Source organism: Crocodylus siamensis, chromosome 5 (genome assembly GCF_052110815.1).
Source record: "Crocodylus siamensis isolate JL-2025a chromosome 5, ASM5211081v1, whole genome shotgun sequence".
In the NCBI taxonomy this organism is placed as follows: Eukaryota; Metazoa; Chordata; order Crocodylia; family Crocodylidae; genus Crocodylus; species Crocodylus siamensis.
The window spans coordinates 198,538,530-198,552,915 of NC_143399.1; the positions used below are offsets into that span (position 1 = coordinate 198,538,530).

A 14,386-nucleotide genomic window follows, 5' to 3' on the forward strand; every position below is an offset into this window, starting at 1 on the left:
AAAGTCAACCATTCAGCCAAACAAAGTATGTAATTTAATCCAATCTTTCTTAAGCTACAGCAACCCTATGCAAAAACTGTTACTCAAGCAGTACCAGTGAGAGCCCTTCAAAAATAAGTCACAGCTTTAAGACTCAACAAATTACGGCATGATCTCATCCAAGAGATCTGAATAGCTGGAACATCTGCTGAAGTCGCCGGCAATTTATTTAGCAGAGTTCATCAGAAGTTCATCAGCTCTGTTTGTACAGGCAGGTGCCAGGGTGTTAAAAAAAGGACTACTATACATGTGTTAAAAAGCAGGAGATGATGGTAAATGGTTCTCCTTCTGACTGGTAGAATCATACAGAGAAGGAATAAAGTCCCTGTCAAATGAGGAGAATGATTTGAATTGAGCGGAAAAGTGGCAGCAGGGGAAAGGACAGGATTTTTCTCAGTGAAGTATTACATGCACAAGTGACTAAATTGTTAAAAAAATTTTATTTGTGACAGTAAAGAAACCATTCAATACCCGATTGACAACACGTCTCTCTCCTCAAAACACTCACACGGTATATGTAGTGTTTCTCAAGTATTGCTGGATTGTTCAATGCATTAAAGTGTAAACAGCTCCCATTCTTTTTTTTTTTTTAAACAAGCAATATGTCCATTGCTTATTCCTTTGTTCATAAATTCCCAGTAGATTTTTAACAAAACCAGACAGCTGGAGTTTTACAAGAAAATATGAAGAGAAACCTGACAGCTCATTTTGCATAGTTAGCCCAAGCAATTCCCCTTCCCAAGCCTTACCTGCCCTGCTTTCCACACAAAGGCATACATCACAGCACCTTTGAAATCAGAGGCACAAACTTGTTTTTATTTTACAATAGGGCTGTGCGGTTCTGTGTTTTATTAGTAAAAAGAATCTGTAAAACAGGATCGTGTTTGTCAATTATATAGCTACAGACTTTTTACATTGAAATTTCAAAGCTGCAATCCCGGTACAAGCCAGTGTCATTTAGATATTTTATTGTCCCCAACCACTCTATTCAAAATCATGCTGTGGTCAAGTGATTGCACACACTGATAACCAAATTCTTCATGTGGCAGGTTTCTTCCATGGATAACTTTGCTGTTTAAAATATATATATATATTTATATATATTAAAAGGGCAAAACGAGACAGGATCCCTCTCCACCCCCAAGCTACCTAAATGAACACAGCTACATTGTACATGTGTTAAAATCTTTCATCAAAAACCCTGCCATACCTCCTGATGTGTAACAAATTCTGCGCACAGCCCTAGTTTACAAATGGCAATTTAATTGTAACACTTCAATTGAATTTCAAGAATCTAAGGCATTCTGCCTTACAGCTTAATTTAAAAATACCTATACAGGCAAAAAACCTTTTTTTTTAACCCAACATAGAAAGGACAACAGAACTTCAGGTCAGGCAGCCTTTATTTAGCTGAAAAGAATTATCTGCTGGGAAAGCTTTTGCTGCTGTTGTTTTTTAAAGTAGTTTTGTATAATAGCTGGCAATTATAATTGAAAACCAAGGTTTATAACAGCCCTGGTGACACATTAACTGCATCTATAAATATGGAAGAGCACTGGGAAATGATCTGATTTCCTTTTTTGATTTCCAAAATCTCATATTTAAAGTAAAACCAAATACCCGTATTGCAATTTGTACAAACATTCCACTCATTTTCTGGCTTTCTGCTTAAACTATATTGCTTTGTTAAAATCTAGGTGCTATAAATATATAGGATATAGAAATCAAAACAAGCTTATAAAAAGCCTGACATTTTTAAGTGTGGCAAAATAAAGTGCCATAAAAGGTGTATATATATGATAGCTGCTCATGTATTTAAAAAAAAATTTCAAAAACTAAAGGAAACCCAAAACTTGATCAGAGAGAGGACTCTCACTTAGTTGCCGGCAGGAATCACGGACTATCCCAAAACGTCCTCCTTCTAGAGTGAAAGTTATCATGATTAGAAACTTGCAACAGAAATCATATACAAAATGCACTTAAAATATTAACAGAGATGAGATACATTTCTACGCGTTATCCCTTATTTTATATCTGAGTATTATTTTGTATGCTTTATTTTAAATTTAAACGCTATTCTTCTGGAATTTTGTGGATTTCAAAAGCCCAAAACCGTATTTAAACTATACAGAAACACAAAGATAATAATCATACAGAATGTCATTAAAATGGTTCTTCCAGACGTTGAAACAGAAGTTCAGTTGTCCATTACATGTGGATTTCAAAACAATACAAGACACTTTAATATCAACATTCATTCACAGACATTAAGGCAACTGGTTCATGAAATCGCTGCTTTTATCAACGTGAAATAACATGGTTTGTGTTATGTACAACAGATTACAACTGTCAAAATGGTAATGTCTCAAAGGGGTTATGCATTGTCTTAACTGGTAGTTAGAAGATTGTTTGGTCTAATGCTAGTGAAAAAAGAAATCTTTAATTTTTTTTTTTTTTATCCTTTCCTATCATACCTGCACAATAAAATACAACCTGAATACTTCCCTGCAGACTGTATTTGGAGCATGGAAACCATAAATACAGTTAAAAATACTGCTCAGAGAACAACTTTTTGGCAGTTTATGATTTCGTTACTCTGTATTCAAATACAAAATTAAAGAATCTTAGATCGAATGCAAAACTTAATGGACTAACCAGAATCCATACGTCCTTTTAAACAATCTAGATTTTTTTTCCTCTAAGTTGTCAGAACTTATCTTTTGTCCTGGCACAGAAATATACAGTACTAGGGTAATGGCAATAGAGAGAAAGAACAAAAAGGTGTTGCTGTACAGACTCACAAATGTCATGATACTGCTTTGAATTCCCTCACTACCACACATGGCAAGTACTCAGTGCAGAGCTGCGCTGCAAGCAGACAAGTCTCCTCTCGGTCATCCTGCACCTGTGATAATCTATTCCAAGCCTACGTAGGCCGGCCTACCCTTTTCTGGATGAATTTATTAAGCTGCTTAGTAAATGTTTTAGTCAAGGACTACAATCCAGGTCAGTTTCTCGTAACTCCTACTGGCCATACCAGGAAAAAGGCAAATAGTATCGACCACTCTGTATTTAACAGTAGGCTATTAAAGCACCAACTATTCAGTTTAACTGTGATGCCTGCCAAATATGGCTATAATTTGTATGACTGAATATTTCTACTGGTGCAAAAATGGTTAGAAGATGACATTGGAAAGGAAAAAAGGATCATGCTTTTTTGCCTCAAAGTACCTGAAGGGGTTAAAAAAGCACACACTTTACATTAGAAATTCAGGCTTTGTCTAATCTGAATGAATGGAACATGAGTGTGCTTAAAACACCACAAAAGTCAAGTAGACCGAGAAAGGGGTATTTTTAGAATGTTAAAAACAATATCAAAGTCTAGCTTAACAATTATTTGACTCCATTACCTAAGGAATATGTAAGAATAAAATTCTGTGTGAAAAACACCTCCAGCCCTTTCAGCAAGAGGATATTGTTCCCAACAGGCATATGGGATCCTCAGTGAGTTTTCCTGGTTTCAATGGGGAAAAAAAGTTGACATTCCTTACATTTTCATAGGAAAAAGAAAAAGAAAAAAAAAGAAAAGAGGAAAAAAAAAATCTACTCTAAAATTGATCATTGCTTTTTTATGACATATACTCACATATATCATAAAAGAACAAAAAAGGGATGCAAATGCAATACTTTTTAAATTTTAAATCCCTTGCAGGTCACCTTTATCAGAACTATCTGCCATAACAGATACCCCAGGTTTAATACATGAGGATGGATAATAGGACCTGCTTTTCATTTATTGCCCAAGTTTGCAGCTTATAGCAAAATGTTTTCATGGCACAGGCACAGCGGCAAAGAACAGTATAACAGCCGATGGTCAACTCCATTTGGTGAGTATACAGTAGCAGCAAGGAAAAAAAAAAAAATACTCTGAACAGCTCAATACAGATCCAGCTTACCCAAATGGGTTCTGTAAGATAACAATTTTAGATTAATAAATAGATATATTTACCTTCCCTCCCGAAATAAAGGGTTTCTCATTGGGGTGATCAAAAGAGAGAGGCATGGCAGTTGTGCGTAAGCGGAGACAGTAGAACTTGGTCTGTCTAGAATAAAAGGTGCTTCAGATCTAATTTGCCACCAGATTTTCCCCCAACCCCATCGATTCCCAACACAAACAACTGCAGATATGTTAAAACAGTGCCCGAAATGAGTAAAACCATGCCAACAAACATGTAACCAAAGTTACCCCCTCACACAAGCTCCTAGATCTTCCAAGCATGACAAAATGTAATACAACTCAACTTCAGCATGGAGACAGGAACCCAGCATCTTGGTTTCAGCTTTTTTCCTTTGTTACCATATATTACAGTGCTCTATAACTGTTTTTTTCCTTTTTCCTTTTAAAGCATTTTAGACGATACAAGACTAAAAGATGTCTGGAAATACGCCTTATACAAAAATGATTTTTTTTTTTTTTATCTTAAAATAACATTCAAAAAGGCACTTCATTCTGTAAGAAAAGAATTCAGAGTCAGGTCAACTGCTCTAAGCAGGGGGTAAAACTGTCTGCATAGTGGGAGGGGGAAGGGAGAGAAATTCGACTGCTGAAATACAAGCTTCTTTTTGGCATGTTTTAAGAAAAGCTGATCCAGTAAAATGTGTCCATTTATGAAATTCATTAAAAGAGTCCCATTTAAAATAGCTTCTTTTTTTTTCTTTTTTTTCCTAAAAAAAGTAGTCTGAACACATGACCTTAGGAGTCAGGTTTCTGAAGGCTTAATAGCATCACTCATGATTGTCCTTCGTGTACAATGTAACAGGAAGATCAAGAGTAGCACTTCTGACAGGAGGGGCCTCCCCAGAGCTTACATTTGAAAGAGCTGTGAAAGATGGCTACGGCCTGTAGCAACTGCAACCTAGCAGCAGCAGTCAGAGTTAAGGGCTACCTGTTGCAAAGTTTGTGAAGCATACTGTAAACTTCTTCTTCTTTGCTTAGTCCTTCAAAGAAAGGAATAAGATCTAGCAGTTCTGTGTCTGTCATGTCATCAAACCAGGACTGCACAGGCACCTGAAATAACAAGCACAGCATGGGAGAGATTTCATTACATCAAGAATGCGTACACTGTCCACCTACTTCAAGATCCTACCATGCAACTCCTGTTAGTAGGTACCTGACTGCAGATAGCAGCTGCGGTAAGGAAGAAGCTGCTGGTAACTTGAATTCAAGTAGGTTGCCAGTTCAGACCCACATTGCTTGTAATGCACGCTCCATGCAAGCCTGGAACCCTATGGATAGCTAATGGTTATCGCTATGTGGATGATCTTTCCACGTAAGGAGCATCCCAGGTAAAGTTGTGAGAGGCCTAATGCTACATAACCTCAATTCCTTGGGTCTCCTTGACATCCGAAACAGATTAAAGAGGTAGGGAAGGAAGGTAGAAACCATGAACGTCCACAGATACACCACTTCGAGAACTCCAGCTACAGGCAAGTTGCTTTTCTTTTCCTTAAAGTATTGTCAGTGAAGATTCCCATGTATGAGCAAGCAGCAACAAAACCTTACAAATAAGGACTAGACACCAGAGAATGGGGGCTACATTAATGCTTAAATGTGTCAGTTCCATGTGCTTTTACAATAGGAATAAACTGAGGCCATGCCATAGAAGTCGCACTGGATTTGCACGGTGGTGTTTGATGAGACTAGTGTAAACAGTCCCTGCTATTTCTGCCCACAGCATTTTTCTATTCAGGATTTAATTCACTTGAAATGGCACCCCGCTTCCTCTGCTACACTCTTTTCAAGTCAGGGCATCCCTCCACCATTTTTGAATGCGACAGCAACCCTGGTTGAGAACCACAGTTGGTCCTGCCTCAACCTACCTTAGTACTCCTCAACTGGGAGATGCTGCTTCCAGGTAAAACTGCCTAATACATCTTCCACACAACCAGCCCAGGAAGGGCCGTGGCATGTGTGCATATTCCTGCTACATTAGGGCTCTCTAATAAGCCTAAAGCAGGAGCTGGCTTGGGTGTAGCTTTCTGGTCCAGCCCCACCACGCGTCTCCTGGACACACACACACGGGACACTTCCACCCTTCTGTCCATTTCCAGAGAAGCGTAGGGGTAAAGGACTGGGAAAGGCTACAGTCTAAGCCAACTCTCTTGTCCTGTTTTATGGTTTTCAGAGAGCCCCAAGGCAGCCTGTATGTGTGCCATAGGCCTTTTGACTTGGCTGCCCCCTCAGTGTCAGTGCCTGTGTTGTGGCACGGTTGAGGGGGTCCTGCGACACCCCAGTTAAACCCAACTGCTCTACTAGATAGTAATTCCTTGGCTCTAAATTTTGAAACATTAAATAATGGTCTGGAATAGTTCTGAATCCTATCCATCAGCTTGAATTAGAGCCGAGACTCCCCATCATTTTGCTCATTGATAGTAACTTTCAAACCATATTTGGTGCCTAAGGGTTGAGCGCCATATTTGGCACGCAACCGTTAGGTATCACCCGAACGGCTGAGGGACCTGGATATTAAGATTCTATTTTAGAAAGCTGAGGTTAAGACAGGCGTGCCTTAAAGTCTTTTTTTAAAAAAAAAGAAAACAAAGCAGCCAGATGAGCAATTTCTACAGGAAGGCCATGTTCACGGTAACACTGTTTCTAATGAAGAAACATAAATCTTTGCTGCATTAAATTCAACAATTTACAATGAAATAAATACCTAATAACCATGACAGGAAGTGGCTGATGAGCAGAATGCACAAATACCCCCAAAATGGGAACCTCTACTGATAATACTTAAAGGAGCAACTGGAGAAGCCCTCCCTCTCCCTCTGACCATATCTAGCAGTAGAGCCCACACGCCTGCTTTAAGAAACTGAAGGCACCAGGCACTAGCTCACTGTAGATCATGTACACCAGTAAACTCTGAACATGGAGCCCTGAGCAAAAAGCCCGAAGAAATAAAGTTCATCTCTCAGAATTACTTACTGCATTTTCAGGATGGAAGATATAAGATGCAGGAGAATTATCTACTATAATAACTTTACTCAGCTCACGTCCCAGTCGACTCAGATCCTTCACATAATTTCCTCTGTGGAAAACACAGGATTCTCTGAAGAGTCTGGCCCTGAATACACCCCAGCGGTCCAGCAAGTCTGCTACTGGGTCTGCATACTTAAAAAAAGAAGTTTGAGAGCTGAAATAGTCTGTCCAGAGATTTGGCAATATTTCCCAGAACTAAACAGAAGCACAGAAAAGGCAGTCTGGAAAGGGACTGTGAACTTCATCTAGTTCAACTCCCTGCTCAAGTCAAGAAGGACAGAAAAGTAAAAGCACAATTATAACCACCTTTTCCTTCAACTAACTTGCACGCTGGCAAACCCAGTATTTATTAATGGAGGGGTGACAGGAGTACAGTACAGTTATTTTTCCGAAAGAAAATAACCTGCAGTGCAAAGCTTCCTATGATTTACTGATTACATAAATACATCTCACTGTGGAGTCCTTGCATTTCTCCTTAAACGCTTAATGTTACTGTGAAATGCAAGAAAAAAAAAAACAGTGAAGAGAAATCTACAGCACCAAACACCAAGTTCAAAGTTGCTCCTATCACCTCCAATTCCACGTGTCTATAACGGTAAAGCGTTACGAAGGGGCAGATAACTTTATCTAATTCATACACCTTTATTAATTATGTGTGGTGCCTGAGGGCCAAACCAGAGCAGGTGAAAATACCATTAAGAAAAAGAGGCATATGCTGCATTCTGCTCTGGGAAACACCCAAAGGAAAAAAGGGGCAGCTCTACCACATACCTTGAAGATAATGAACGTAGTGCAGCATATTAGGACGTGAACCGGGGCTTGAGAAGTGATAGAAATGGCCAAAGGAAAAGGAAAGATGTAGAAAGGAAACCAGAGCATAGGCGCTTATATCCTTGGCAATTTTGCTTAGCATTAGTCCTTTATAGTTTTGCTTCTGGAGTACAAGGTTAAGTGTTTTATGTGGATTTTCAATTGTGCAACAAAACTGATCTTGCTGTTAATGACTTTCCCCTACAGAAAAGCACCAATGCCCAGAATTTTCAGAACTAGACTGGACACAACCCTGGTGACCACAAATCCAGCGCTGACAAGGATATAAAACTAGATGCTCTAATAGGTCTTCTCCATCTCTATAGTCTAGGGAAAGTCACAAGGAGACTAAAACATAACTTACTTTACTAAAAACAAAGATATTTAAATAAGAAAGATTAAAAATAAGCTGATTTCATAGCAAAACCACCACCAGATATGCTCCACCAAAAACAATGCAGAATTTATATACTGAAGTCTGCTACAGAACTACCTCTGGTATAACTATGTCTACAAAAACTCGAAGGGCACAAAATATGGGACTTTCAGATACTACATCTGTCAAGCTGTGCAAAAAGGATTCAGTTTTTAAACCCAGAGTATAACCACACGTCCACAGAGGTGCTCTCTGTATTTTTGTACCCAAGTAATTTCTGAACTAAATCACCTGGTTACATAGTTGTTGTGTTAGATATGGTGTATTGTATTTCATGCCCAGCTTTAATACACTGCTTTATGTAGTACACTATTTGTTCTAATTGCCCACTATAACCATGGTAACTTGTAAGCCTTTCATATCGGCATCATGAGCAATACATGGAGGCTACATTATGAGACAAGCCCATATGTGATATTGTTACCATGGAAACAACTTACCCACACACTAGCAGACAAAGTACACACTGTCAGACAAAGAAGCAGAAAAGAAGGGGAAAAATTAAGATAGCACTAAGAAAGACAATTATCCATAGAAAACCCGAACAAAAAAATTCACTAACCAGCATTAAAAATACTAAGGACAAAGAAGAGTCTATGACAAACCTTGGCTAGACTGGCTGTGAAGAGTACACATTCAAAGAGTTCTCCCATTCTCTGGAGAAACTCATCCACATGCGGTCGTTTCAATACATAAACCTGGAACGACAGTAACTGTTTAGGTCAAATGGTGCTTTAAAAAAAAAAAAAAAAAAAAAGAGATGGGGAGTTAGCCTAACACTGGAAGGAAAAAGTAAATGTGACAAAGGATGCTCTGTTAAGTAGATTCGGAAAAGATATTTGCTTTTATGTGCCTTGTAGCCCCCAGCTTATCATGCTGTTGCTAATAAAGTGCATCCTCCTGCCACAGTGTGTTCTGAAAATACCCCTGAAAGAGGAAGACTATCTAAGGGTTGAGGATTTACAACTTCTTCAGTGATAGGACTGACTCCTTGGTTGTTTGTTTCCTTAGTTCCTTGAGCCGTTTTGGGAGGTAAGCAAACATCCACCGTTTTCTGCTGTGAGCACTCTTCGCTGGTCTGCGTCGGATGCTGCTTTCCCCTCCTGCCCCGCAAATATGCATTTTTTTTTAATGTATCCACAGGATTACTGTCTCTGTTGCATTTTGCTAGCTTTCTAAATCTGCAAGTAAAATAGAAACTTTTACCTGCTGAATGGAGAAATGTATTTCCAATATATACTACAGGCTTTACTGTACCACCACTTTGAATGGCTGGTTAAAATTGCTTTTAAAAGCCGCAGGCTAAAGACATAACCCATTCTGTTAGGGCTTTATCATAAATGCAGTAAATATTCTGAGTTTTGCTCCTTTTAGGCAGCTGCAGCTCCAAGAAGGAGCCCTTGCCTATCTGCACAAAGAACAGTACCAGCAGCTTGGCTGCTCACTGCCAACACTAAGAATAATTAGATTATTATTTGTCAAGGAAATAACACTGTGCTTTGTGTTCATACAAGACCCCAAGACAGACTCAGTCCCTGTCCAGGAAGTTTACAATTTGATTAAGATGATAATAAAAAATTGGGAAGCCAAGCGGAGAGTTAAATATGTATATATTTTAAATCATGTCATCTGTCTTGTTTGCTACTGAGAGACTGAAATTGTTTGAAAGAACCTGATTAGCCATATTATATCTTCCTAGTGTAACCAATAATCTACAATGCTAAAATTTGCTTGAATGCAAAAGTCTGGTAAATAATTAAGGGAGTTTCTTCTTTAAAAAGCAAAGCATCATACACAAGTCCAATTAATTAATGTTTCTGTTTTGTGTATGAGGAAGTTACGCTGGTTAATGTATGATCTTGATTAGATTAAAAGTAATACCAAAAAGCAAAAGAAGTATAGGGATCCCATTAAGCACTGAAGGAGAAATATTACAGAAATACCAGCTTGAACTCTGCAGTGTAATAAAACCCTTCAGCAAAAGGAAGATAAAGGACATAATAAGGACTTGAACACTGCCTATGAGCTGTTTGATAAAAGCCCAAGTGTTTTGATGCAAATGCTAATTACTCTTCACTTCACTTTGAGCCCCATTGTCACCTGGGCACACTCGTTTGGGATATTCAAACATGGAACCTGAGGACAAATTTCTCTCTCAGCTTTAATTTTGATTCCCCACTTTTGTAATGATTTTAGTAGTCAATTAGATAAGTATACCGCACGAGTGGAATTAGTTTACAGACAATTCTTCAGCAGCCAATGCATGTAAATACTATTTGTTTTCTTTCCAGGTAGCTGTAGGGATGTTTTGCAGATGTTGCCAGAAGTGCAGAACTGCTTGTCCTCCTTTCTAAAAAGTCACAATCTAATTTCTCTCCCACATTTATATTCACAGACACCCAGAACGATGTAAAAGAATTCCTTAACTAATATGGTGAAATCACCTAGTGACAAGTTCTAGGTGTTATTAGTCTTCTTCCTTTCTAAAAAAGTCAGTGTATTCAGCTGCACTAAGCCAAAATGCATTGAGAGACACTTACGTATGTTTAAAAAGCATTTCCCTTGCACTATAATTATAAAATCCAAACCAAGGATTTAAATGATGGGCACTTGTAATAAAAAGGTATTGGTCCCCATGCCAGGGGAGCTTGGCCCCACCTACTGACTTGCTTACGAAGGTGAGCTGAAAAACAAATCTTTCTTTTTTTTTATTTTAAATCCTTGCCTGGTGTCCTGTGGCCACATGGCTGTTAGCAGGTAGTCAATATAAACTGGACTAAGCAGCGCCTCTGTAAAGTGGAGCAGCCTCCATCTAATGACGGTGGTGGTCTAGATCTTCTGGTCTATCAGTGGCACTCTCATGCATTCCTAATTCAGTTCCCTTCTGTCTTCCCTTTTTCAGGCCAGCTGGGCACTGGCCAACAACTTTTCTCTTTTTTGTTACTTAAATGCCTTGTGTGTGCACAAGTTCCTAGTATATGCTACAGGACCATTTCCAAATTCTGGATAAGGCCCCACCATTTCCTGCGGGCATATAGGAAAAAAACCCATCTCTTCTTCCTAACAGCATATCAGCATTTACCAAGACAAAGTTCCTTAGTGCTTCGGGTGTGGATTCTCTCTACAGAAGGTTTTTGAGAAGTCACTCTCAGGTTTTGGTAGCAACCGCAAATGTACTGGTATCCTGGACTACAAAATCCCTTGGTCTCCTTTATACAAAACCTTTCTCCAATTACAGAGCAGCTCTTTTCTTCTCTGCCTCCTCACATTCTCACTTAGCATATTCTTTTCTTTGCTTCAATAGCTACTGGACTTGAATCTCAATGCTGCATGGTTATTTGTGGCTTGGCTTTTTCTCTGTTGTATGATGTCTTCAAGTCTCTAGACTAACTGGCTCCTGGCTCTTCGCTGAGATTTATATACTGTTTTCAAGGCATAAAAAGACTCATTTCTTCTACATCTGTACTCTTCAGGATGTAGTGGCTTGTTAATTACCTCTCTATTCTGGTAAAAATTTAAAGGAATACAGTCAATTTTTATTAACCGTAACTCAGTAACTAACATTTAAAGGAGTTTTTTATTAAAGTACTTCTTTAAAACTTATTAAGTTTAACTACTTCAACGATATTAAATGCATTTTAGAGATTATTTTCAGATAAAGCTTCCCATATACTGTGAAGCACTGTCACCTTTGAAGAGTACAATATTTGTAAGCAGAAATACAAACTTTATTTCAATAAAATACAATTGTGTACACACTTTTAAAAAAAAATCATTTTGGAACCTCAGTCTTCATGCAATAGAGAAGTCTGACCGAGACAACCTGAACTACTAAATCTTCCATTTCACAGGGTGGGTCCTTCCTACTAATAGGAAACGGAAAAATACTGCAAATTCTTGTGTCTTCACGTGTCTGGTCCTCTTTGTTGTGGCTGTCTCCCAGTGCAAGTAATCGAGAATAGGCCAATTGCAATGCATACAGCCTATCCTGGATTACTTGAACCAGGTAACAGCCTTTTCCAGGAGAACTGAGGAATACTGTCCTTCGTGGAAAGGAAGATTACATTTAACACTGTTCTGCACAAAAGGTCACATACAATATCCCAAACAAGCATAGTAAACATATGTTGCCATCAGCTTAAAAACTCAAAACATTTTTTTCTGTATTGACGTATTATTTAAACAATAAAAAGCTATAGTTTTTGTTCATGTTAGTGCCTGGCATCTTAGTTTCACATAATAATAAGGCGAAAAAAACCGTTCCAAACTGGGCTAAATAAAGCTATTTCTAACTGCTGTATCTACTCCAACTGTTCCAGTATAAGACAAAGTTATGTAACCACCATAATAAAGGATTACTGTACACAAAGGAATTTCTGGGTATAATGGGGTGCTATGTAACTGCCAGTATAGCAAGTTACCAACATCATTATATGGTAAAAAAAACAAAAACAAAAACAACAAAACCCCATAGAGCCCTCCATTAGTGTGAAGGCTTCAAACTGCTGGAACCACATTTTAAAAAAGGCAACCTATCTTTTCTAAGCCCATCAAAATACTCACGATTTTTCCTGGGTGCTAGAATTAAATGTTAATTTTTAATGAACAGGCTCTTGACTGATTAACATAGAAAAAGGTGTTATGTAATGATGCCAAAATTATGCATTAATTTTACACATTGCTATGTCTCATCTCAGTATGCCATTTTCATTTACAGAAACACCCACTTTTATAAAGCCTTCATAAATTACAACATATTTTTCATTGATCTTGCCGAGATTTATAAATAATTTGGTAAGGCATAGGAAACTAAGTTCATCTTTTTTTTTTCTTTTTACTTTTATAGAGCCAGAGCGACCTGAGAAAGGGACTGTGCTATTATCTAACCGATACAGCGTCTGTTTATATTGGACGTGCTCTCTTAGGTATTTGTGCTACAATTTACTCTAGCAAGAGAAAGGCTAATTTAGCCTTTCAGTGTCACTTGAACATTATAATTTTAAAAAAAACAATAGTTTAATAGATAATGTGTGGATTATATATTGCTGTGTATGTACGAGAAGCAATTGAGGCTTCTTGTAGACAAAACCATGCTAATATATATTGTTGGCAGAAGGAAAAACCAATAAAAAGTTGTTTCCAAACAGGCAGTTTAGAAAATTACAGAGCAACAAAACTTGTACATTCTGCTTGCCTTCTAAGGGAACCTCTTTAAGGTGAAAATCAGGTCTGGTAATATTGCTTTAAATAACCTCTGCTTTGAAAGGGTTCTATTGCTTTCATACAAAGTGGATTATGACCTTATCTACTGTCACGATAGTTTCATACATGTTAGTACTTGTCTAATACACTATATTAAATCTTTCCAGTGAAGATTGCTTAATCTTTGTTTTCTTTCTTCTACACTTTAGTCAGAATACAGGGATTACAGATTCTGACAGATAATAACCGTTGTTAAAATCAGTTTATACTATGCTCTACCAAATGAGAAGTGACGGGTTCAATGCAGGAACTACCTAAGGAAATTTTACAGCTTGTGATGAGGCAGAAGATCATAATGGCCCTGTCCACTCTTAAATAGAGAGAGAGAGAAACCTCTGAGACACAGCTATCTACCTAGATAACATAAGACACATAAGATGTGTGACATGTAGTACAATTAGGTCCTGATCCAGATGTTATCATAATTCAGTGCAATTTCGTATAATGCAGCAAGTTTGTGTCAGGTGTCATGTTTGAGACTGGCTGGGGAAGAAACTTTCGGGTATTACCTAACAAAAGATATTTTAATCAGCATGCAAGCTCAATACATCAGAAAATTAAGATATAAAAAGTCCAGTAAAGAGTGGGGCCAAGTTTAAGTATAAAGATGTAATGTTAAAATCTGGAGAAGAAACCTTTAAGCATTATATTAATTTGGGCCAAGATTCTCAGAAGTGACACACAGTTGAACGCACTAAAATTTCAAAGACCAATCTGAAATGCCTTCCAATGGGTTTGATTTTCACAGAACAGATGGTCAGCACTTCCTGAAAGGCAGGTTCATATATGGCTTCTGAAAG

At 38.0% G+C, this 14,386-nt stretch overlaps 1 protein-coding gene across 2 annotated transcripts in view; it reads right to left on the reverse strand.

Annotated features, from left to right (window-relative positions):
- Positions 1–460: 460 nt before the first annotated feature.
- Positions 461–14,386, reverse strand: part of CTDSPL (CTD small phosphatase like) — a 113,881-nt gene continuing 99,955 nt past the window's right edge. For both annotated transcript variants that reach the window (XM_090047807.1, XM_090047806.1), the window contains 3 exons: positions 8,930–9,022; positions 7,025–7,210; positions 461–5,107 (listed from right to left, as the gene is read on the reverse strand). In XM_090047807.1, coding sequence (XP_089903933.1) covers positions 4,982–5,107; positions 7,025–7,210; positions 8,930–9,022 — 405 coding nt within the window. In that variant the 3' untranslated portion in view covers positions 461–4,981. The remainder of the gene's footprint in view (positions 5,108–7,024; positions 7,211–8,929; positions 9,023–14,386) is intronic.